The sequence below is a fragment of the Danio rerio genome, chromosome 6, assembly GCF_052040795.2.
Source record: "Danio rerio strain M-AB ecotype USA chromosome 6, GRCz13ab, whole genome shotgun sequence".
NCBI lineage: Eukaryota > Metazoa > Chordata > Actinopteri > Cypriniformes > Danionidae > Danio > Danio rerio.
In genome coordinates, this window is record NC_141026.1 from 44,110,343 (window position 1) to 44,134,800 (window position 24,458).

General features: G+C 34.3%; 1 protein-coding gene across 3 annotated transcripts; it reads left to right on the top strand.

The window, feature by feature from the left end:
• The first annotated feature begins 1,960 nt into the window (after positions 1–1,960).
• oxtra (oxytocin receptor a) lies at positions 1,961–23,096 on the top strand. 3 transcript variants are annotated; one of them, XR_015492420.1, is made up of 4 exons: positions 1,961–2,062; positions 2,269–3,349; positions 19,015–21,636; positions 21,703–23,096. XR_015492420.1 is itself a non-coding variant. In XM_087254726.1 (3 exons), the coding sequence occupies exons 2-3, from the start codon at positions 2,434–2,436 to the stop codon at positions 19,263–19,265; spliced, it is 1,167 nt and encodes a 388-aa protein (XP_087110852.1). In that variant the 5' UTR covers positions 1,961–2,062; positions 2,269–2,433; the 3' UTR covers positions 19,266–23,096.
• The last annotated feature ends 1,362 nt before the right edge of the window (positions 23,097–24,458 follow it).

Consider the following 24,458-nt stretch of genomic DNA (forward strand, 5'->3'; position numbering starts at 1 on the left):
AGTTAAGATGTTAGATTATCTGAGTCAAATAAACCATTTCTTGCAGTTGCCCAGTGGGATATCTGAGGCAAAGTCCAGCTAAATGAGTGATGGTGAGATAGCTGTGCACCAGTGGGGCTGGAAAACATGAAGGCTGTTGTAGCATGAAGTGATTTATTCCCCTCGTATGCCACATTCAGGACATTCCACTTTTGGGTGTTATGAGTGACAGGAAAGTGAGTGATTTGGCTCCATTAATGGATTGAACAGTGACAGTCTATGATACGATGATCTTATCGTGTGTGTGATTCTTCTTATCACATCCTTTCTGACATTAAATATCCTTTAAAGGTGACATTAGATGACTATTTTACACACGTTGATATGATTTTTAAGGGTCTTAATGAAAAGTGTACTCAAAAAATTATATTCGCTGTTTGTTCAAACTACTTTTTCAAACTGAGCTGCAATAATACAATTCTTGAGTTTTTTAGGAGACAAAAAATTGTTTTATTTTCAATCCACTTAAATTTGCAAAAAGTAATGGGTTATTTATTTGTTTCATGTTGTCCCAACACAAATCAGTTGTGTGAAACGCAGCATTTTTACAGATATAAATTACTTTGGTTACATTTCTCAGTGGTGGTTTAAAAACCCCTTTAACCCTGTCAAAGTCCACAGTAATCTGTTTCACGTCTTTAAATGCTGATCCAGACTCTTCATAAACAAGCAAAACAAATTTGTATTGTATAGTATTGAATTATATTTTATATATATTGTCATCATCATCATCATCACAGCATGTAATAATTACTTTAATTGTGTTTACTTAACTGTATGATTTGAATTATACAACTCATTTGAAACACAGAAATTACTTTGATCCTGTCACCTCTATTAACTTGGAATGTGAATGTAGAAACATGCAGTTTTTGTAAAGCTGCTCTGAAACTATATGAAAATATGCAAATTAATTGAATCAAATTTCATTTCAAATGCATTTTTGCTGAAGAATAAAATAAATCTTCATCTAATACTCAAATTGGACGTACACTATTTCAGGTGACTTTCAAATTTCCTTAATATCGTAACAACACTAAAACTATCATAACAAAAAAAGCAAACTGTTTTTATTTCATGTCTAAATTTCTAATAATAGAGCTACACTGCTTATTGAAGTGGTAGCAATACCAGTGGGTTATTAACTATTGTGACATAATTTGAGGACAGTGATCATTTTTTTCAAAACATAAATAAATGTTTTTTATAAACAAAAAAAATCTAAAACTATAAAAAAAAATTGTGTTAATGGACATCTTTTATTTTACAACATGTTATCATCTGACATTAGCAATTTATGTTATTTCCATAACTGATTATGCATGTCATCTTCCTGAAGTGTGTTGACTTTGAGTTATTTTCCTGACCCTGGTGTGTGATGTCCACTGAGAGACACTGACGCAGATCAGGACTCAGGCATTCAGTTGATGGAGTGCGATAAGATCCATTTGGGGCATACTAATAAGTCATCTTGAGATATTCAAAACATGAGCTGCGAGCTAGCAAAGATAACAGTGCTGACTGCTATTTCACATGAATAAGTCAAATATTTTGTGTTGATGTCCTTGAGAGAAAAAGGCTGAAAAATATTATTCATATTTATTATTGCATGTAATTTAAGGATATTTCAGTTTTTTTTAAATATACAAAATAAGACCAGATTTTCCCAATATAAATCATTTGATTTAATTGCTGTAATAACTGCTCCATTTTCAGCATAAATGCCCCTTATGAAAAATGAAATATCGCCTAATTACAACGCAGTATGCAAGAAAACATACAGAGAATTCAGGCTATGACCAGAGGAGCTCAATGGTTTGTAATAGACCACACAGACCCCTAGTGGAAGTCACTGGTAAGGCAGGGTAGGGAGAACCATTGAGAAGATGTATAAGTGGTGATATCGTGACGCGATCCATTCAGTGTGAGCCGAGTGAGAGCAAAGCAGCTCCTCCACCTCCAGAACTCTCATTTACACCTACTCTGCATGCTGCTGGAGAACACCAAGCAATGGATAATAACTGTAAGTACTTGGTCTATTATGATTTAATTATTATTACAATATTTTAAGAAGTAGCCTGTTTTTAAGTTTGTTTAAAGAAATCCAAATGACTGTTTAATTGCATATTTAATACATTTTAGTTGTAAAAAGCGTGGTAATAATTACTCCCTAAAAACTTTAGGCAAAATGTCATATTTTTAAAAATAAAATCTGCTTATATCTCACAGTAAAGGTTGAAACGAGTTGAGGGATCACCACAACAGATCAGCAAAAGGAATATCCCTGTTCCTAGAGATCACCTGTTCGGTTAAAAGCTGCATTATGCGCGAGGAAAACTAGTTTCTGGCGTTTTTGTTTTGTTTTTGGAGACGCGGGCGTGCGCTTTGGACACCATGGAGGACATCTTCAAGGATCAAGACTTTTGGTCCTTTAATGAGTCATCCAGAAACGCCACCAATGAAACCTACGGCGTGAACCAGACGGTGAATCCCCTGAAGCGGAACGAAGAGGTGGCCAAAGTGGAAGTTACCGTGTTGGCCTTGGTGCTGTTCTTGGCGCTCGCCGGTAACCTTTGCGTCCTTATTGCAATCCACACAGCCAAGCACAGCCAGTCTCGCATGTATTACTTCATGAAGCACCTCAGCATTGCAGACCTGGTCGTGGCCGTCTTCCAGGTTCTTCCTCAACTCATTTGGGACATCACTTTTCGCTTTTATGGTCCGGACATCTTGTGTAGGTTGGTGAAGTATCTTCAGACTGTTGGGATGTTCGCCTCCACCTACATGCTGGTGCTGATGTCCATAGACAGATGCATGGCGATCTGCCAACCTCTTCGTTCTTTACACAAGAGAAAGGACCGCTGTTACGTGATTTGTTCATGGGCACTGAGCTTACTTTTCAGCATCCCGCAGGTTTATATCTTCTCCCTACGGGAGGTGGGTTCAGGAGTCTATGATTGCTGGGGAGATTTTGTTCAGCCTTGGGGAGCGAAAGCCTACATTACGTGGATTAGTCTGACAATATACATTATACCAGTGACCATTCTGAGTGTCTGCTACGGGCTGATAAGCTTTAAAATATGGCAAAACTTTAAAAGGAAGACGAAGAGGGACCAGTGCATCACTCTCACACCCAAAGCATCCAAAGGCAACGCGCTCGCGCGGGTCAGCAGCGTCAAACTCATTTCCAAGGCCAAAATCACCACCGTTAAAATGACTTTTGTTATCGTACTGGCTTACATAGTGTGTTGGACTCCGTTTTTCTCCGTGCAGATGTGGTCAGCATGGGATCCTGAAGCACCGAGGGAAGGTGAGTTTTTTTTTTATTTGATTTGTGTTTACGCACGTGCAAATGAATTCAAATGAAATTTGTTGTGATTATTAACTGTAAAATAAATTAGTTTATGGAATCAATCAAAAAAAAATTCATAATCTGTTTACTTTATTATCTTCTGTTCAAATTGCAAATGTTTTCCACCGTGATTTTGCTTTGTTTTTAACATGTTTTGAACTGATATTCTCAGTGACTTTTTGTGATATTCTTTGGGTAGAAAGATTGAGACTACCGAAAATTATCTTGAATTTACGATTTGTTATTGTTTTATTCTATTAAATACTCATGACATTTCTGCCAAATTTAAAAGCTATAAAATATTGATTAATTAATTGATTGATTGATTGATTGATTGTTTGATTGATTGATTGATTGATTGATTGATTGATTGATTGATTGATTGATTGATTGATTGATTGCACGATTACTGCCAAGTTTTGAGATATCTTTAATAAACACAATACGTTTTAGTTTTGAAGTGTTAAGAAATAATATAGCCCTAATTTTCTGTCACATCAAAACTATAAAAATATTTTTAGCAATTGTAAATTTCTTTTAAAAATCGTCACGTGAAAATGTTTATGCATTTTGAAGAAATTTTGACTTCAGAGAATGTATCTTACTTACTGTAAATATATATATAAATGTATACACACACACACACACACACACACACACACACACACACACACACACACACACACACACACACACACACACACAGATAGATAGATAGATAGATAGATAGATAGATAGATAGATAGATAGATAGATAGATAGATAATTCTGCAAGGATATATTTGTTGTCTGTAATATTGATGTTAAATAGGCTAGTTACCAAGCCTTTAGTGTTATTAAATATATAGCAAATTAAACAATTAAACTTTCTTCTAATATTTAGTATTGTCAGGGTGAGTACAAAAATGTAAATGGTTGTACCAAGTTTTTAAAAATCCATTCACAGAGCAAACATTTCTGCACTTGTTTACATTTTAACTGACGTTTTTCCATATTTTTTGGCAAAACATGATGGGCTGTAAAAAAAAAAAATGTGCATACACTCTCGAAAATAAAGGTAGGAGAGCTGTCACTGGGGTGGTACCTTTTCAGAAGATACACATTTGTACTTAAAGGGTCCATATTGGTATCTCAAAAGCTTACTTGTACCTACAAATTTGAAGTGGTAAACTTTTCTACTTTTAGGTACTAATATGTACCTTTGAGGTATCTTTAGGGAACCTATAGGTACAAATGTGTACTTTTGAAAAGGTACTACCCCAGTGACAGCTCTCATACTTTTATTTCTTAGAGTGTACAGTAAGCTTTGATGTGAGTGCTTTTCTTTGATGACATCGATTTTGAGGTCAACCTGGAAGTTTAGTTGATTTGAAAGTTTTTTCAGGGATGGTGGTGATATAATATGGAATAATTTAGCTTTAAAAGACCCTCGAAAACAGGTTACGTAGTCATGCATCAGAAATCAATAAAAAAATTGGCTTAAAGAAATAATCTACTGTCATCTGGATGGTGTTTTCAAGCAATGATGTTTTCACACCATCTAATATCTTTTTTCAGCTGATAAACATTTTCAGCAACCACTTAAACACACTTTTCAAAAAGTCCAAAGGTGAAAACTGTGGTTATCAGTCTGGTCTTGTCAGATAACCAACACATTTTAAAGGGCAGCCTAATGAGTTTTCAGCACTACGTTAAACGCTTCCTGACCATGATATTGTGTTCTTTCAAAAGCTAAGGTGCTTTTAATTTTTTTGTAATTCAAGGTATGAGATGAATAAGATTCTATCAGTCCAGAGCTGGTATTGCTGTGATGGGTATCTCACTTTTAAATCACTACAGATGTAGTCCACTATAAACAGCAGAGCCATAAAGACCGGCCTCGGGGAAACATTAATATTCAGCAGAGCAGCACCGCTTAAATCATGAGCGTCTGTATGAGAAATCACCCACCCAAATAAAACCCCAGACACAACTCCAGATTAAAAAAAATGCTGTTTTGAATATATAAGCATAATGAAGCTAGAAGACATTATTTGCACTACATATGATGAGATCAATGGCTTGACGTTTACAAATAGAGACATCCAGGAGCTCTAAAACTTACAGAGATATTGCATTTTATAGAAATAGTGACAAATTTGACGTTTTGGTAAACTCAAAAGTTCAAGGTTACAGTAACTGCATTTCTCCTCTTGTGTGTTTTAAAGAAAATGTCAATGAGCTAGATTCTTGCCAGGAGTTTTACTATGTTTGTCTTGTAGCAATAAAAAGAGTAAGGCATGGTCACACGTCATACACTTCAGAGAGACAAAATACACACTGTAAACCCCAACAGTCTACTTTAAAATTGACTGAAAGTTAATTCTACTCATTTGAAAAGAGTTTTGAACTCAGTGTTGAAGGTAATGATCTAATTAAATACCTCATTACTTCAACTTAAATGGAGTAAGTTCACAGTCCCATTAGGATTAGTTTTTTTTACTCAATGGTTTGTTGCAATAGGTTTCCTCAATTAGTTTTACAGTGCATACTTTTAAAATGCAAAAAATTCTGTTGTTAGAACTAAGTTCAATTAAGTTCATTGGATTTCACGCAATTCCTTTATGTTCTTAACACAAATCTATTAAGTTAACTTGTTTTTACAAATTTAAATTGATTGAACATAAAACAATTAAGTTATCCCACAAAAACCCCAAGAATTGTGTTGATTCAGCTCATTATAAATAAAGACTGTAGTTTGAAAAAGCAGCAAAAAATATTAGTTACTTAAAGCAAGTAAACCAATGGCATTAAAAGCAACAAGTTAACTTTAGAAAAATAATGTAAGTAAACCCATTGTAACTTGGAACTCCAAAGTTGACCTAATTTTTATAATTATGCTTATTGTTCTTAGTTTTTTTTAAGTCAACTAATCCCTTTTTACTGTGTCAGACTATTTTAGAACGTTTGTTTTCAAATAATTACTAAAATTATCACAATATCTCATATTTGGTGGTTCATTAAGTCTACTGTATGAAATGTACAATTATAGACTGAACACACACTGGAGTCTGGAAGAGCAGATTTAATTTACTATATGTCATTTTGCTTGATACAGAAAAGCTTGGGGAGAAAATCAAATATAATAAAGGTGTATTGGATAAAAAGTGATTAGTTTACTTTTATTTATTTATTTTTTTTAAAGTGAGTACAATTTGCATAATTATAAAAATTAGGTCAACTTAACAGTTTCAAGTTACAATGGGTTTACTTACACTATTTTATAATCAAGTCAACTTGTTGTTTTTAAGGCGGTTGGTTTACTCGCTTTAAGTAACTAATCACTTTTTACAGTTTGTTTATTTAATAATTTTAAGGTGTACTCATTTTTCAAAGTAAAGTCATCTAAACACTTTTTACTGTGTATGAGATACACACAGCCTCACAGCAAGTAACTGGTTCAAATCCTGGCTGGGCAAGTTGGCATTTCTGTGTGAAGTTTGCTTGTTCTCCTGTGTTTGTGTGGGGTTCCTCCGGGTGCTCTGGTTTCCCTACAGTCTATAGGTGAATTGGATAAACTATTGGGCATAGTGTATGGTTGGCGGTTCATTCTGCTGTGTCAGTCTCTGACGATTAAAGGGACAATGCTAAGGAGAATGAATGATTAATTTTTTTTTTTTCAAATTTAAGTGGATTGTTAACTTAAAACAATTAAGTTGGCCCCCAAAACACTTGAGAATTGTGTTGTTTCAACTCATTTTAAATTAAAAAAGCAAAAGTCATTTTTTAGTGTACTGACTTGTTTACTAAAAAAGTAACTCTGATGATGCACACATCATGGCAAAACATAAATATTAAGACAACACAGATTTATGCATTTACAGTGGCTGACATCACAGCTATAGAAAAACCCATGACATTTCTATAAATGTGTGGGGAAAAGCAGTTTCTTTTGGCCGAGAGAAGTGTTGTGTTTGGAAACATTGAAGATATAATGCTCAAAGCTCAGATCTAATAAGATTAAATGAGAGCTTTATGTTGAGACTCTTCTGGGTTTGGCAGTGTCATGGCAGGTTTGGCTGCTAGTGTTGTTCTCCTCTCCATGGCACTTACTTAAATTGCAAGAGCAAAACGGCTTTCCAGTAAGTCTTCCAAACTTTAGGAGTCAAAACATTTGGACAAATGAGAGTAATTGACCTGTTGGACTACAGTAAGAACATGCGTAGAGTTCATTTCATTTTATGCAATGGAGATCAAATATTTTGGGTCAGTAGGATTTTTTAGAAAGAAATTCATGCATTTGTTCAGCAAGTGTGCATTCAATAGAACCCTATTTTTTGTTTGTTTGTGACGCAGTCATAATTTGTTGCTGTTAAACATGGAATGCTATCAATTTGTCACATTTTTAATGAATCAAAAGAAGGTCAGTGCACTTAAATTAAACTGTGATATACACTATTAACCACAAAAAGACTATTTGGGTGCAAACACTGCTTTTGGGGATGTTTTCATCCACTCTGGGGTGATTTTGAAGCTTAATTTGGCCACAACTTTCTCTGTGTTTCAGCAAATAGAATGAATTTTGGTGACAAGTCTTAATTTGGGAGAAGTTTCAAATACACAATAATACACTCTGGGCAAATCTGTCCTTTGTTTTAGTGGCTACTTTTGCCCCCATGACTTCCATTATAATGACATTTTCTGATTTCAAAGCCATGCCATCATATTATTATGTATCTTTATTGTTGGGGGTTTTCCAGTTGGGAAGAAGTCAAATTTTTAATTTTTTTGCTGTTGATCATCAGTTGCAGTTCAAAGAAAGCTTAGTTTCCTGTCGGTGTGTCTGTATGTGTGAGTGAGTTTTGCGCACTTATCTTGGTGTGTCTGAGAAACCAAATCAAAATAAGCACCTCAGCTCTCAGAACACAGTAAACACAGTAAGTGTATTTATGCATGCATGCTAAAATCTGCTGTTTTACTCTATATAAAAGACAGACTCTTTTTTAAGGCCCATCTAAAGGGTGTATGGTGCCAACTGACGATCAACAGCAAGAATTAAAAATTTTTTACTTTTGTCAGCGGTACACAGCGAGAGAGTTGCTGGTTCGAGTCCTGTCTGGAAAAGTTGGCTTTTCTGTGTGGAGTTTGCATGTTCTCCCTGTGTTTGCGTGGGTTTCCTCTGGGTGCTCCGGTTTCCAGTCCAAAGAGCTATAGGTGAATTGAATAAGCTAAATTGGCCAGAGTGTATGTGTGGGTTTAATTCAAGAGTGTATAGGTGTTTCCCAGTGCTGGGTTGTGGCTGGAAGGACATCTGCTGTGTAAAACATATGCTGGATAAGTTGGCGGTTCATTCTGCTGTGGCGACCCCTGATTAATAATGAGACTAAGCCAAAAAAAATAATGAATGAATGGACTTTTGCCAACAGGGAAAAACACCAGCAATCAAAAATGCATGATAATTTGATGCCAAGGCTTTGGAATAGAAAAATGTTGTTATAATGGAAGTCAATAGGGCAAAAACAGCCACAAACATAACAAAAGGTAGTCAATTTGAACAATACACAAGGCTTAATGTCTTTGTGCATTTTAGCATTTTATGTGAAAAAAAAATTCATAATGCGCACAGAACTTAAGAATTGTTATGAATGTGTTACTATCATGCATATTAAGGTTAATCTTATTTTAATAATATTATAATATTAGACGGCACGGTGGCTTAGTGGTTAGCACTGTGACCTGACAGCAAGATGGCCGCTGGTTTGAGTCCCGGCTGGACCAGTTGGCATTTCTGTGTGGAGTTTGCATGTTCTCCACATGTTGGCATGGATTTCCTAAAGGTGCTCCGGTTAAATAAACTAAATTGGCCATGGTGTAGGAGTGTGTATGTAAATGTGAGAGTGTATGAGTGTTTTCCAATGCTGGGTTGCGACTGGAAGGGCATTCGCTGTGTAAAACATACGCTGGAATAGTTGGCGATTCATTCCACTGTGGCAAATCCTGATAAATCAGGGACTAAGCTGAAGTAAATGAATAATAATAATAATAAAAGAGCATAAATTATCCCCATGTTGTAATTACAATAGTACTTTGCCAAAAGAAAAAAAAATAATAATAATATTTCATTTGAATAAAAGATACATTTATGAATTATTAATTAACAATTTATTAATTCATTTACAAAACAAAGTTACATAACACAGAACTTCTTTTTAAAAAGTTAATACTAAAAACACATTTATGGGACTTTTATTACAAAAACAAAGTACAATAAATGATAAAATGTAATGCGGTAATGTAACAATATACACATTTTAATATTTCATTATTAACTCGCATAACTTATGCTTTCAACTTAAAAAAATTGTTTAACCATTAAAACAGTTCCTTTTTTTTCTTTGCACCCTATTTTTTTAAAACCTTTTCATTCTCCCTTTCTTTGTGTTCATTGATCTCCTTTCGATGGTACAGAGATGTGCTTGCCCAGTTTAACTGAGGCCTGTGAGCTCAGCACAAATAGAAAGTAGCAAACAGAAAAGCAATACACTTGACTGAAGCCTCATCTGGGTTTGTTGCTTACTCCTTTATTTCTAAATTCAATTTCCACTTCTCCGAGAGACAGAAGGCTCAAATACTGAATCTTTATGTCTTAACATTTGCTGTGAGTGACCACACAGATACGTACACTGAAAAATAAGTTCTTGCCAACCTGTTTGACTCTCAGTTAATCATTTATTTGCTTACATGTGATCCATATGTCTTATTTTCCAAGCTTGTTTTCCCAGTGCTTGCTCTTATTTAAAATGTGCCACTGCTAATAGGGGCACCCTTGATAAATACAAAGCAAAGAAGGCTGTGAAAAAATGTTTAAATTGTCTAACCATTTGCAATTATTCTTTTTATTTTATAATAATATTATTAATATTGATTACATTTTATTCAATTAATAGTAATAATTATTATTATTATTATTCACAAAACAAATATCTTATTGTTAAATACATGAGTGCTACAAGTATTGGCTCCCCTATGATTTTATATGACCAAAATATTTTTAATGTATATTGATATCTCTCATATAGTACACCTAATTAATGAGGAAGTTGAAATTGTTCAAACATGATATACTGTTTGACAGGACTTTACACATAAATAAACACACATAGTTCAGACTGTCAGTCATTCATCACAGTGGGTAAAACAAAGAACAGAGCTGTGATTAAAGGCAAAGGATTGTTGAGCTTCACAAAATAGAAAGCAGCGTTAAGTAAACAGTAAAAACATTAAATATGACCATTTCCAGAATCAAGGCAGTAATGAAGAAATTCTAGTCAGCTGTAAGTGTTATGGATCAGTCTGGAAGAGTCATGTGTCTGTCTTTTAGGAGGATGGTTTGAGTAGGTAGAGAAATCGCCAAGAATCACAGATGATGGATAATTGCTAAATTTAGTTTGATCTTAAGGTCAGAAAATCTACAAAACTACAACACAATATCACAAACATCACCACAAAGTGTTTGAAAGGGTTTCGTTTTATTTTTTGTATTATTATAATAAAATAAACTGTTAGACTAAAGCAATTCACAGCATTGGCAGGATCAACTATATAAATATATGATAGCTTAGGAGTGACCAAAATTGCTTGGATATTGGATAATCAAAAAACATATATACTAATGTCTCCTCTGCTTGTTTGCAAAAAGAACAGGAGCTATCGATGTCCAAAAATGTAGAAATACTGGAATTTACTGGATAAATTTTATGTAAAATTTTACAATTAATTATTTATTTTATCTTGTTGGAAATACAGTATTTCCCAGGTAAAAGCCATGTTAGCCTTCATTGCTCATATAGCTTATAAAGTGCCAGTATACTGAAAGGCAGTATAAATGAATGCACTGAAAAATGTGGTCCTACACATTTGTTTATTTGTTTTAAATCCCTATTGCTGTTTCCATATAAGCAAAAAATCATTTTAGATATTTAAATTCTGCATCGATTGATTTTTTTATTTTCAAAAATCATTGATGTTCTGTCTTGAATTGATTCTGAGCTTAGTTCTTAACAGCAGATGGCGCTGTATGATTTACAAACAGCCGTACTCTGCTTGCATCCAATTCCTTACAAATACCGCCTGAACCAAAAATACTTAATACATTTTGGAAAGTTGAAGTGCATAACAAGAGTTTGCATTATTTTTGGATCATAAAAACCAGCTTGCACAATGGCTCTTCCTTATAAGTGTTTGAGCGTACACATAAAAACTAGCCTAGAGCGCCATCTGCGCAGAATGATTCAAAAGAGAAAATACCAATGCATTTTTTAAATCTCCAAATCGTTTCATTTAACTGCTTTAAATTCTATTAAATCCTGTGTTAAATTCACTTCTGAGTTGACGCGAATTCGCATCAGGGGCAGGGATTCTGTCTGCCTGGTGACCCCAGCTTTTTGTTGCTAAATGACTAACATGGATTTTATTGAGAGAGTAGCAGTGTGCTTTTTGTGCTTTAGGAATGTTGAAAAACAGTGTAGATTCTTTCAGCATCGTGTCTGAGTCCACTAGATCCTTTCTGAGGTGCACACAGCTCTGTGAGTTCATAAACTCCTCCAGAAACTATACCAGCAGGAGAATTTCCTGTCGAGACACCAACAACAGGTGCTATGTCCTAATTAGGCTTCTACAAGAGCAAGCTCCTGATTAGTTAAGTTCAGATCTTCCAACTCAAGCTAATCACTTGATTCGTGCATCAAACATGCAAAATGCTCAATTTGCATTGCTTCATTTGCACGAATCGCATGGTACAAGACGCCTCATTTGCACAAATCCTGCAGTAGGAAGTCTAGTTGTGTGTATGCATTGTATTAACATGTAAATCACTCACGCTTGATGCTTCATCCACATCTGGTGTGAATGCACCATTGTGGTGTGTTTTTGTTGATCTCCAATATTCATTCCTTCATATGTTTTTTTTCTTCTTTCCACTGGGTTATTCTTTTCTTTCTATGTAGCCTTACCAGCACAACTTAGCTGTTTCTCTATTCCTGACACAGACCAATCTTTTTAAAATGCACCACAGTTTTTGGGGAAAGGTCTGTGGTACAGTAGGTGCATGGTTCATGTCTCAGATTCTTCTTTTTCACCCAGATGCATCATCCATTTTTGTCAGTGTGTGGACATCACTGGAGTTGATATCATACAAGCCAATATACTTTAGTATGCAATAGGCATGTTTAATTTAAAAACAAAGTCTACTTGCCAGCTAAATATTAATCAAAATATTGTCACCTCTTTTCCTCTTTTCATCCTAACAATCATATTTAAGGACTACTCAAGGTGCCAAGCACTGCAGTCATGCCGGTATTTCTAATGATAAACATTATTCATTTATTCATTATTCATGTTTGGATTCACAGAATTTGCAATATATATATATATATATTTTTTTTAGCTAAAAACAGGTTTGCTCAATGCCAGAATTCTCAGAACTCATAGTAGTAACCAAAACTCAGTGCTTTATTTAATTAATTTAGATTAATGGGACCGCACCATGATCAAAACTGACAGAGGGGTCACCCACACTCAAATACAGTACATTACAATACTGTAACAAATACTGTACAGTACATTACAAGTACTTTACATTACAATACTGTACTGTACAATACTTTACATTACAATACTGTACAGTACATTACAATACTGTAACATTACAATACTGTAACAAAAAAAAATATTCATATTCATTTATACATAAATCATAAAAATAAACAATTTATTTTTCTCATTGTTTTTAATATTTACCAGCATGCACTATAGCAAATTAATAATTAGGAACTCATTGTCACCCTTTTCCATGCAAAAAAAAAAAAAAAAAAAAACTAAACAAAAACATAAACTGCATAACTTAGCACACAAATGAAATATAAAAATGAAAATGAAAACATAACAAAACGAACAAATAAATAAGCAATCTTAACTTTTAAATAAACCTTTTTAATTTAAATTATTTTGGCTTCAGTCCTCACACCATAAACTGTAAAAAATATGTACATAGTATTCGCGACATCACCCATAGGTTTCTAAAGGTTCAAGTGGGCATGGCCAATGGTTGCCAATTTGTCCACGGGTCATCGCACCGACTGGGGGTAACCAAAAATGGGCAAAGAGGCGGGGCATGAGCGAGCTACAGATGCCTGCTAGCATTTTGCTTAGATGAGTTTTTTTTTTCTTTGTTTGTGTTCTGAATAGGCATGGGCTGGTATAAGATTCTGACGGTATGATAACCTTGGATATAAATATCACAGTTTCACGGTATGATAGTATTGAGATTACTGCTCTAAAATATATTCTTTTTAAATGTCTGAGTAAAAAACAAAACCTTTTTTCTTCTTTGTACACAATATATTTTAATTGATAACACTTTACAATAAGGTTCATTAGTTAATGCATTTACTAACATGAACTAATCATGAACAACACATGTACAGCATTTATTAATCATAATTGAACCTTTACTAATGCATTAATAACACCCAAGTCAATGCTTGTTAACATTAGTTAATGCACCATGAGTTAACATGAACTAACAATGAACTACTCCATTTTTATTAACTAACATTAACTAACATGAACAAATACAGTAGCAGATGTATTGTTCATTGTTTGTTCATGTTAGTAAATGCATTAATTAACATTAACTAATGAACCTTATTGTAAAGTGTGACCTTTCAATTTGAGGAACATTTAAAGTGTTTTGGAACAGTAAGGTAATTCAAAAAATTATTGACTTCTGTTGCCTTCAAAAACATTTTTTTTTACAATTTAAAACGACATCTTTAGAGATCTTTTCTGCTGGAGATACTGCTGTCCTAAAAAAAAAATGTAAGAACAGTACAGCAGAAAATTTTGATGGTTTTAAAACCTTGACTTTTCCAAACCGCGGCATACCTTGAACACAGTTATCGTCCCATGCTTAGTTCTGACCATGTGCTTGGTTGTGTACTAAAATAACAAATTCTGTTTGGTCTTTTAAAAACACTGTTGTAATACACTGAGCCACTAAGCATTGCTCTTATGATATTTTTCCACAGGAGGAAATTGCGAATTACTTCCAAATACTTCAAATATAGTCTGTGCTAGTAAATGCAACGCTATTTATGAAATCCTGGCATGACACTGCATGACAGTGTTTCAGATGACTGTTAAAGAATTTTTAGGAATAAAAATTTCACTCACCTGGGAAAAAGAGATCACTTGAATGGTTTGTGAGCACAATTATGTGTACACAGCATGCCATATTATCTAATAATTGTAAGAAATAATCCCAAAAGGCCACATAATATGTGTATAGCCACATATAACAAAACAAAAATATGATATATGTGCAGAGCTCAGTGGCTAATCAACTGAGGTGAAGTGACAGCGACCGGTGAGATCTAGCTGTCAATCAAATGGCCATGCCCTTAATTATGCAGACTTGATGTAAATTAAATGTAAAAAAAAGTCAGTTAAGGAATTGCATTTTCAGTTACGTCTGTATTAGCTTCACAAGGGAGAGCTGAATGTTGCCACTTGCCTTGCATTCTCTTTATATATTTATTCATTTGAGTTGCAAGTTCTGTTTGTTTGTTTTTTTTCCCAGGTTTCTTTTTTTTTAATCATAGATTCATTGCTAAAACATTTTTTATGAAAATATTTCACATAACAGTTCCAGTTTTCCGATTCTAATTAGATAAGCTGCTCTCTCTTTTCTATTTTTATCAGCTCTGAAAATGCAACTCAAATTTGAGTAAAATGTTGATAAACCAAACTGTTGTTTCTTTATTGTTACTTGAACAGTTTAACTCCTCCTTGCTAAAGTATGTCATTCTTATGCATCACAGTGTTCTGTAAACTACGGTATACAGTGTTATTAAAAAGCAAAATTGACAGTTAACCCTCTACTGCACAACGTAACCATATGGTAACATGATACTCATGTTCATTTCCCTGCCCCTGTTTCTTTAAGACCAACATATATTTTTTTTTTGAGTAGCCAATGATGTGCTTTGGTTAAGTCACATGACATCCAGTGTTTTTCTGTGGCTCAATTTCTGACAGACTGGCGTTTATTGTGTGTAGTTGTTAAATGCAAATGTAAATGTCAATAAAAGCAAAGGATCAAATTATGTCAGATCCACAAAAAAATCTGAAACATCACCTCCAGTAAGTTTTTTAAATCAAATTAGTTTTTTTGTCGATCAAAATCGATCACATGTATGTTACCAAATGGCAACACTTTGCAATAGTGGAACATGCAATATTGCAAGGGGTTAGCTAGATAGCAAGGTCAGCTGTGAACTTTTAAGTTGTAAGAATAACAACATGAATGCTAGTAATATAATGTTGATTAGTCATGTTAATGACATTTGCATTATGGATAAAATCTAGTTTTAATGGCAATACTACTTTTGAATAGATATGAATACAGGGAACAGTGTATTAGCGAGCACCATGTTCTATGTTAATTCAAAGAAGAAAAGGACAGTACTACTCTTCCTGCAGATGAAAATGAGGATGAGAAGGGTTTAGTGACCATGAGAATAATGCAGACTGGACATTTGATAGGGACATTTCAGGTACGTTAGCTCAGATGCAGATAAGACAGGCGTAGTATAGTATATAGGATAATATATTTAAACATTGTTAGCTAGTAGCTACATTATTCTGATGCATCTGGATATACTAGACTTGTTATTTATTTGTTATAATATTTACTTGAGAAAATATTTATATTTACTGTATGTTGTATATGTGATTCATCCATTTTCTTGTCGGCTTAGTCCCTTTTATAATCCGGGGTCGCCACAGCGGAATGCACCTGCAACTTATCCAGCAAGTTTTTACGCAGCGGATGCCCTTCCAGCCACAACCCATCTTTGGGAAGCATCCACACACACACTCATACACTACGGACAATTTAGCCTACCCAATTCACCTGTACTGCATGTCTTTGGACTGTGGGCGAAACCGGAGCACCCGTAGGAAACCCACGCGAAGGCAGGGAGAACATGCAAACTCCACACAGAAACGGCAACTGAGCCGAGGTTCGAAACAGCGACCTTCTTGCTGTGAGGCGACAGCACTACCTACTGCGCCACTGCCTTGCCGTTGTAAATATGATAATACAATTTTATGATTGTTTTTAATAATATTCAGCAAAAAAGAATAAAATAAATGAAAGCTGTTGGAATATGAGTTGTGGTAAAGTATGTATAAGGTGTCATTTATAAGTTCTAAAGCTCATAATGCTGCAACACCAATTAAATTATTTCAAACTAAATAAATGATTAATTATGCGGAAAGTTTTAAATTTGAAATTTCTCAGGTAGATCCACTGTTGGATGTTGTTGCCATATGGCAACATTTCATAAAGTACCTTAAAAAAAAGAATTGTTTCCTTTTTTTTTTTTACAGCACTTTAAGTTAAGCCATTTTAAGAAAAGAAAGTCAAATATTTTTTTTTTACAGGTTTATCAAAATGCATGCAGTGGAGGGTTAAATCTTACAGTTAAGGGTTTTCTCACTTCAGCTCTTGCTTGCGAACACTCCTTTCCCATGATGAAAATCACAACAACTTTGACCTCGAGTAGCTTATTGCTTAAATGTAAATAGGAGCATAATGAGTTTACCTCTTTCAGTCATCTCCTGCTTTCTAGCTTAGCAGATCTTTCAGCATTGTTATGAGCTAGCAAACAAGTTCTTGTTTATTCTGCCTATATGTGTCTGTTTGTAAAGCAAGGACAGCTCAGTGACAGATTCCACAGGCCGCTAACACTGTTTTTATAATAAAGAAGTCACATGACATCATGCAGTTTTGCAGTGCAAAACAAGATTGTCGGAAATGATAAAGCATGTCTGATTTTGGGGCTCAATGCTGAATGACACCAAAGCTTTTCACATATTTCTTAACTTCTTAGATAAATAAAACAGTGGCGCAGGCCCTTATCAAGATACATAACCAAAATAAATTGCTTCATTTGCAATGACTGTTGTATTAGTGTGCAACGTTTTCCCAGTGACATGTTTTCATCTTTCCTTCTGCAGTTGCTCATTCAGACCTAATCTGTGCTAATATGAGATCTGAGAGATTGCTCTGTATGAGGTTAGATATAGGACACAGCCCATGTCATTCATCTTAATTTTATAGTTTGGCACTGAATATCACTCTTATTTGATGTAAGGTTTACTTAAAAATATTCAGAAATTGCTAACAAACAGTAGATTTGCCTAATGAATCTTTGTTAAAAGTTTGTAGTCTTCTTGATTCAGACACCCGTGTCATAGTAATTTTATTATTTCAGTCACACATCCTTCAAACAATACTTACACTGTAAAAAAGTTGATTTACCTCAAAATTCTAAGGCAACTTGCTGCAGAACTTTTTTGAGTTTACTCAACTTAAATTAAGTCAAGTGCAGTACTCGGGTTAAGACAATTAAAAAAGCTCTGCAGCAAGTTGCCTTACAATTTTGAGTTGAATCAACTTTTTTTACAGTGTGTGTCTTGTCTAGTTACTGCAGCTTAAATTTTCTAGTTAGCTCAAATTTAACTTTCTAGTTAACGCAACTTCATTTTTATAGTTCTCATAGTTTATTCTTTTTCTACTTACAAAACTTAATTTTTTCTAGTTACTGCCACTTAATTTTTATCGTTATAACAGCTTTTTTTCTAGTTACCGCATGTTACATTTTCTAGTTACTGCAACATCATTTTTATAGTTCTCATAGCTTTTTTCTAGCTACTAAAACTTTTTTTCTAATTACTAAAAATTGTGTTCTCATAACTTTCTTTCTAGTTACAGAAATGTAATTTTTCTTGTTACAGCATGTTACGTTTTCTAGTTACTGCAACTTCATTTTTATAGTTCTTATAGCCTTTTTTCTTGTTACTGAAAATAAGTTTTTCTAGTTACCACAAATTCTTTTTTTTCTAGTTGCCGCAACTTAATTTTTTTAGTTACTGCATATTGTTTTCTAGTTACCGCAACTTCATTTTCATCATTCTCATAGCTTTTTTCTAGTTACCGAAACGTAATTTTTTCTAGTTACTGCAAATTATTTTTTAGTTACTGCAGTTTTATTTTTCTAGTTACTGCAAAATAAGTTTTTTAGTTACTGCAACTCTATTTTTATCGTTCTCATAGCTTCTTTTTTCTAGTTACCAAAATTAAATCTTCTAGTTACTATAACTTATTTTTTCTAGTTTCTGTAACTTATACTTTTCTAGTTATAATTACAAAATTATTACGACAAAATTATTAGCCCCTTTAAGCTATTTTTTCCCCAATAGTCTACAGAACAAACCATAACTATACAATAACTTGCCTAGTTACCCTAGCCTGCCCTGTTAACCTTATTAACCTAGTTAAGCCATTAAATGTCACTTTAAGCTGTGTAGAAGTGTCTTGAAAAATATCTAGTAAAATATCATTCACTGTCATTGTGGCAAAAATAAAATAAATCAGTTATTAGAGATGAGTTAATAAAACTATGCTGTTTAGAAATGTGTTGAAAAAATCTTCTCTCCGTTAAACAGAAATTGTAAAAAAAAAACAATAGGGAGCTAATAATTCTGACATTTTAAAGCTGTTTTCTTCTCCTCCACAGCGATGCCCTTTATCATCTCCATGTTGCTGGCCAGTCTGAACAGCTGCTGCAACCCCTGGATCTACATGTTTTTTGCTGGCCATCTCTTCCATGACCTGAAGCAGAATCTGTTTTGCTGCTCCACGCTCTATCTGAAGTCCTCTCAATGCCGCTATGATCCAGAGCAAGATTCCCGTAAGAGCAACTCCTCCACCTACGTCATCAAAAGCACCAGCAGCCAGCGGAGCATCACCCAAACCTCCATCACATAAACCAGACATACAATCCCGAACCCATATACACCACAGGAAAGCTAAGAGACTGCGATGCAAGCTAAATGTCACAATCGGTTTGCTTCAGCTGTGTTTTCATCTGGGAAAAATTCAGAATGTCAGTTTAATTACTCCACTTATGTTTCACCCATTTTCTTATCTCCAAGGACCTCGAGTGGCAGTAATCTGTTTTTCTAGCTTCATGTTTTGTGTTTCTAGACTTTACAGAAGGAATGTTCTTTAATTCTGGTTCATGTTTACACTTAAAACCTGTTTACACACATTACTAAGATGCAGTTTAGGCTTGAAACACAATTAGACTTGGGAGACATTTCATTTTACAAGTGGCATTTTAACCTGTACTTTTTGTCCACTTTTGACCATTTTTCTGATTTCCTTGAAGGGAGGATCTATGGGTGGGTGTATATCTGGGCTTTCAATTTAATATTGCAAAGTAAAGTGTACAAATTGTACAGTGCATCCGGAAAGTATTTATAGCGCTTAGTTTTTCCACCTTTTTTTTAAGTTACAGCCTTATTCCAAAATGGATTAAATTCATTTATTTTCTCAAAATTCTACACACAATACCCTATAATGACAATGTAAAAGAAGAGTTTTTGAAATTGTTGCAAATTTATTGAAAAATAAAAAACCTGAAAATCACATGTACATAAGTATTCTGTGAAGCTCAAAATTAAGCTCAGGTACATTCTGTTTCCACTGATCATTCTTGAGATGTTTCAACAGCTTAATTGTTGTTCATCCTTGGTAAATTCAGTTGATTGAACTTTGATTTTGATTTGAAAAGGCATACACCTGTTTATATAAAGTCCCAGGGTTGACAGTGCATGTCAAAGCACAAATCAAGCATGAAGACAAAGGAATTGTCTGTAGACCTCTGAGACAGGATTGTCTCGACGCACAAGGCTGGGGAAGGTTACAGAAAAAAAATTCTGCTGTTCTGAAAGTTCCAATGAGCACAGTGGTCTCCATCATCCGTAAGTGGAAGATGTTTGGAACCACCAGGACTCCTAGAGCTGACCGGCCATCTAAGCAGAGTGGTCGGGGGAGAAGGGCCTTAGTCAGGGAGGCGATCAATAACCTGATGGTTACTCTGCCTGAGCTCCAGCGTTTTTCTTTGGAGAGAGGAGAACCTTACATGGACAACCATCTGTGCAGCAATCCACCAATCAGGCCTGTACGATAGAGTGGCTAGACGTCCAGACGGAAGCCTCTCCCTGCCTGGAATTTACCAGAAAGCATCTGACGGACTCTCAGTCCATAAGAAACTAAATTCTCTGGTCTGGTGAGATTAAAATTGAACACTTTGGAGTGAATGCCAGGCGTTACGTTTGGAGAAAACCAGGTACTGCTCATCACCAGGCTAATAACATCCCTACAGTGAAGCATGGTGGTGGCAGCATCATGCTGTGGGGATGTTTTTTTAACAGCAGGAACTGGAAGACTAGTGAGGATAGAGAGAAATTTGAATGCAGTAATGTTCAGAGACATCCTGAATGAAATGCTGCTTCAGAGTGCTTTTGACCTCAGACTGGGAAGATGGTTCATCTTTCAGCAGGACAATGACTCAAAGCATACCACCTAAATTTCAATGGAGTGGCTTCACAACAACTCTATGAATGTCCTTGAGTGGCCCAGCCAGAGCCCAGACCTAAATACTATTGAACATCTCTGGAGAGATATGAAAATGGCTGTACACTGTTGCTTCCCATCCAACCTGATAGAGCTTGAGAGGTACTGCAAAGAGAAATGGGCAAAAATTCCCAAAGACAGGTGTGCCAAGCTTGTGGCATCATATTCAAAAAGACTTGAGGCTGTAATTGCTGCCAAACATGCAGCAACAAATGCTTAAGTGTGAATACTTATGTATATGCGATTTTCAGGTTTTTTTTTTTTTAAATACATTTGCAGCAATTTCATAAAATCTTTTTTCACATTGTCATTATGGGGTATTGTGTGTAGAACTTTGAGGAAATAAATTAATTTAATTAATTTTGAATTAAGGCTGTAACATTAAAAAATGTGGAAAAAGTGAAGTGCTATCAATACTTTTCGGATGCACTGTATTTAAACACAACTGGAGGCAACAGAAAATTATACAGACAGCAGTAGATTTTGTTCCTTCTTTCTGAACACTGTGGGTTTGTGTTAGAGATGGATGTACAATACAATTATACACCTATCAATGTGAAACGCTACAGTTGTTTTTTTCTTAAATTTTTAACGATACTGATACTGATGCCAATGCCAATACTACTTTTTATTTTAAAATTGAATGTCATTTTTCAAAATAATGTTTTTGAATAAGATTATTACAAATTATCTAATGCAAATTATTAAATATATAGCAGTGTGATATGGCTGTATGTCAGCACTGATGGGACACTGTTAGTGTCTTACCAGTGATGATATACAGCCATATCGCACTGCTGTGAGAGTAATATTGCAATAATACAACAGTTCGATGGCATAATCATAAGTAACAAAATCCTTTTGCATGAGGAACTACTTCCATTTATTCTTAGGTGATTTTATTCACATGTTAAGATTTTAAGGCTTAACGGCATGCAAATGCATCAGTCTAGAAACATTTCCCTGCATTTCTCTGTTGCAATTGGGATATAGCAATAATTAACCCCAAAAAATCAAAAGCAAAGCAAACACTATCAGACTACTGTATAAATACAGCACTACAACAAACAAGAGAGAGATCAACTTAGAGAAAAACTCAATCAAATTGAGGTAAGCGACTTTCTAAGCGCTTATAATGCAGTCTCTGTTGCCATCTTGTGGTGGAACATCAACCTCCTCTGCTCAGTATGATAGGCTGATGGATGCCAAGGCACTGTATCTCAGAAATTATAAATATTTAAAATAGGCACTATCCTCATAAATAAACTGCATAAATAAACTACATTCTTGACTAAAAAAAGCCTCAAACCTACATTATGTTGTCCAACAGCTGCAATATTTGTCAAAGTGTAGTGAGTTTATTAATCTGCGGTCACTCTATGTGAGCGGAGTAATACAGAAGGGTAAAGAGGCTATACGAGTACTGTTATTAATATTGTTAATTTTTTTACTTTGATACTTTATATAAAACTACTTATTTCGATTTTAAAACTAACAATTTATAATGCTTAAACAACTTAAACATAAATCTTAATAAGGAACAACAGCACCAACAAAAACTGCTAGCAAACATTCACTGATTTCTTAATTTAAAGCGACTTTTTGTCTTCAGCATTCAACTGTCTAGATTTTTGTAGTTTTTATCGAGGCTCTGAAGATCACTAATTTCAGAAAAGCAAGTCTAATTAGATGTGAGTCTGACCAATCAAGAAATAGCAATATACTGTATCATTAGATGCAAGTCTGACCAATCATAAAAGAGCAGTATATCATCGTCTGACTGTCCGATGATCATCCAGCACACAGTACTAAAAACATTTAGTCCTGAATTAACTATTAATATAGTTAAAATATCAATACTTTTAGAAAATAGCAATGCTGAATAAGTAGCTTTGGAGTATTGATTTATTATTGATACACACATCCCTGGTTCAGGAATGGTATGAGTGAATTCAAGCCATATTTACATTTTAAAATAGAAAAAAAATGTAAATGCTTTCTGCTACAGAGCTTCTACACTCCCCGTATAGACTCCCTGTGGAGGTGGTTCAAAGTGGACAAGCTCACAACATTTCAGACAACGTATTCACCTGTATTTTACATTGTCTATTCATGGTCGTATTCACAGAAACACGTTTTAATATCAGTTGTAAACAGTAAATTATTTACAGATCTTTATGATTTGAATGATTGTCTGATTGTGCATGGCTACATAAGTGTGTTTTGGTGCTGGGCATCAAAATTTGCTACATTTAACATGGCTGCTAAAAGCACGACGTGGCTGAATTAGCTTTGACATTTGTGGTACAGAGAATATTGTGTGCCACATTCTCTTATAAGACATCCGTACACTGAGACAGATCTGTTCAGGAGCAGCAAAGTTTGCATATGTGGCCTGAACAGCCAGATGGATTTACACTTGGCTAAATCTCAAAGCACCAGATCGGGTTTCTGTCGGTCTTAAATGTGTCTTAGAGTTCCCAAGTGTAAATATCCCCGCTGTGATGTAAACATGCAAAATCCACTGAACTTTAAAGGCATAGTTTATTCATGTCATTATTTACTTATCTTAAATTAATTCATGTTTCCCATTAAAATGCCTATTCAAGAAAAAAAAGCATAAAAAAGATCATCGTGTGTTCACACTGTCAATGTTTTTATTGACAGCCTTGTTTACTTATATACAGTAGATGTGAATCTCAAAATATTCACACAACAGCTTAAGATAAAGGCTTAACCATCTGTATAAACGCTGAACTAAAGTTGAGTTTGTGCAGAGCTTAGTGAGGAAAGCATATTAAATTTCTGACAGGAATGAAAACAAGGCTCTGAAGGATATTAGTACAGAATGTTCAATGGATTTAATTGTTGTTTGATTTAAAGTGTTAGACCTTTACATGTAAACTTTAAAGTTTAAGCAAAATGATAATTAAACAAAATGACAATGGTACAAGGCTTTAATGAGGAAAACGAATGTAATTCCATGAAGCACTGTAAACAACATAATAAATAAAAATTATGGGGAAATATAAATATATTTAATAAATAAAAAATATAAAATAAATATAAATATAAAATATATATATACCTCTATAATAAAATTGTTGGTTGTATAGCTACAGGAACAGTATTTCAATATGTAACTATATACTGTAACTTTATATAATATTATTGTAGTACTGTATATACAAGCCAGTTAACAGATATTAAAGTTTCTGAGAGTTTAGAGAGATCAGCTTTTTTTTTCTTCTTTGCTGTGCTTCATGGGAGATGGCGGAGCTAAAGATTACTAATAGCTGGTGGATTTGGTTGAAGACATTTACAATTTTTTTGATGTCTATGGGAAAAATTCTTAAGGACTGCTGGGAAAAAGTGTACAGACACTTTATTTACGACTCTTCTAGATTGTGACTTTAGTAGATATCAAATATGGCAATGCAGAAAACGGCAAAGTCACAACTAAAGTTCAAATGATGCACAATTTAATCCATTCATTTTTAATTAACCTACAGAATGTTTATACTTCAGTAAAATCTTGAC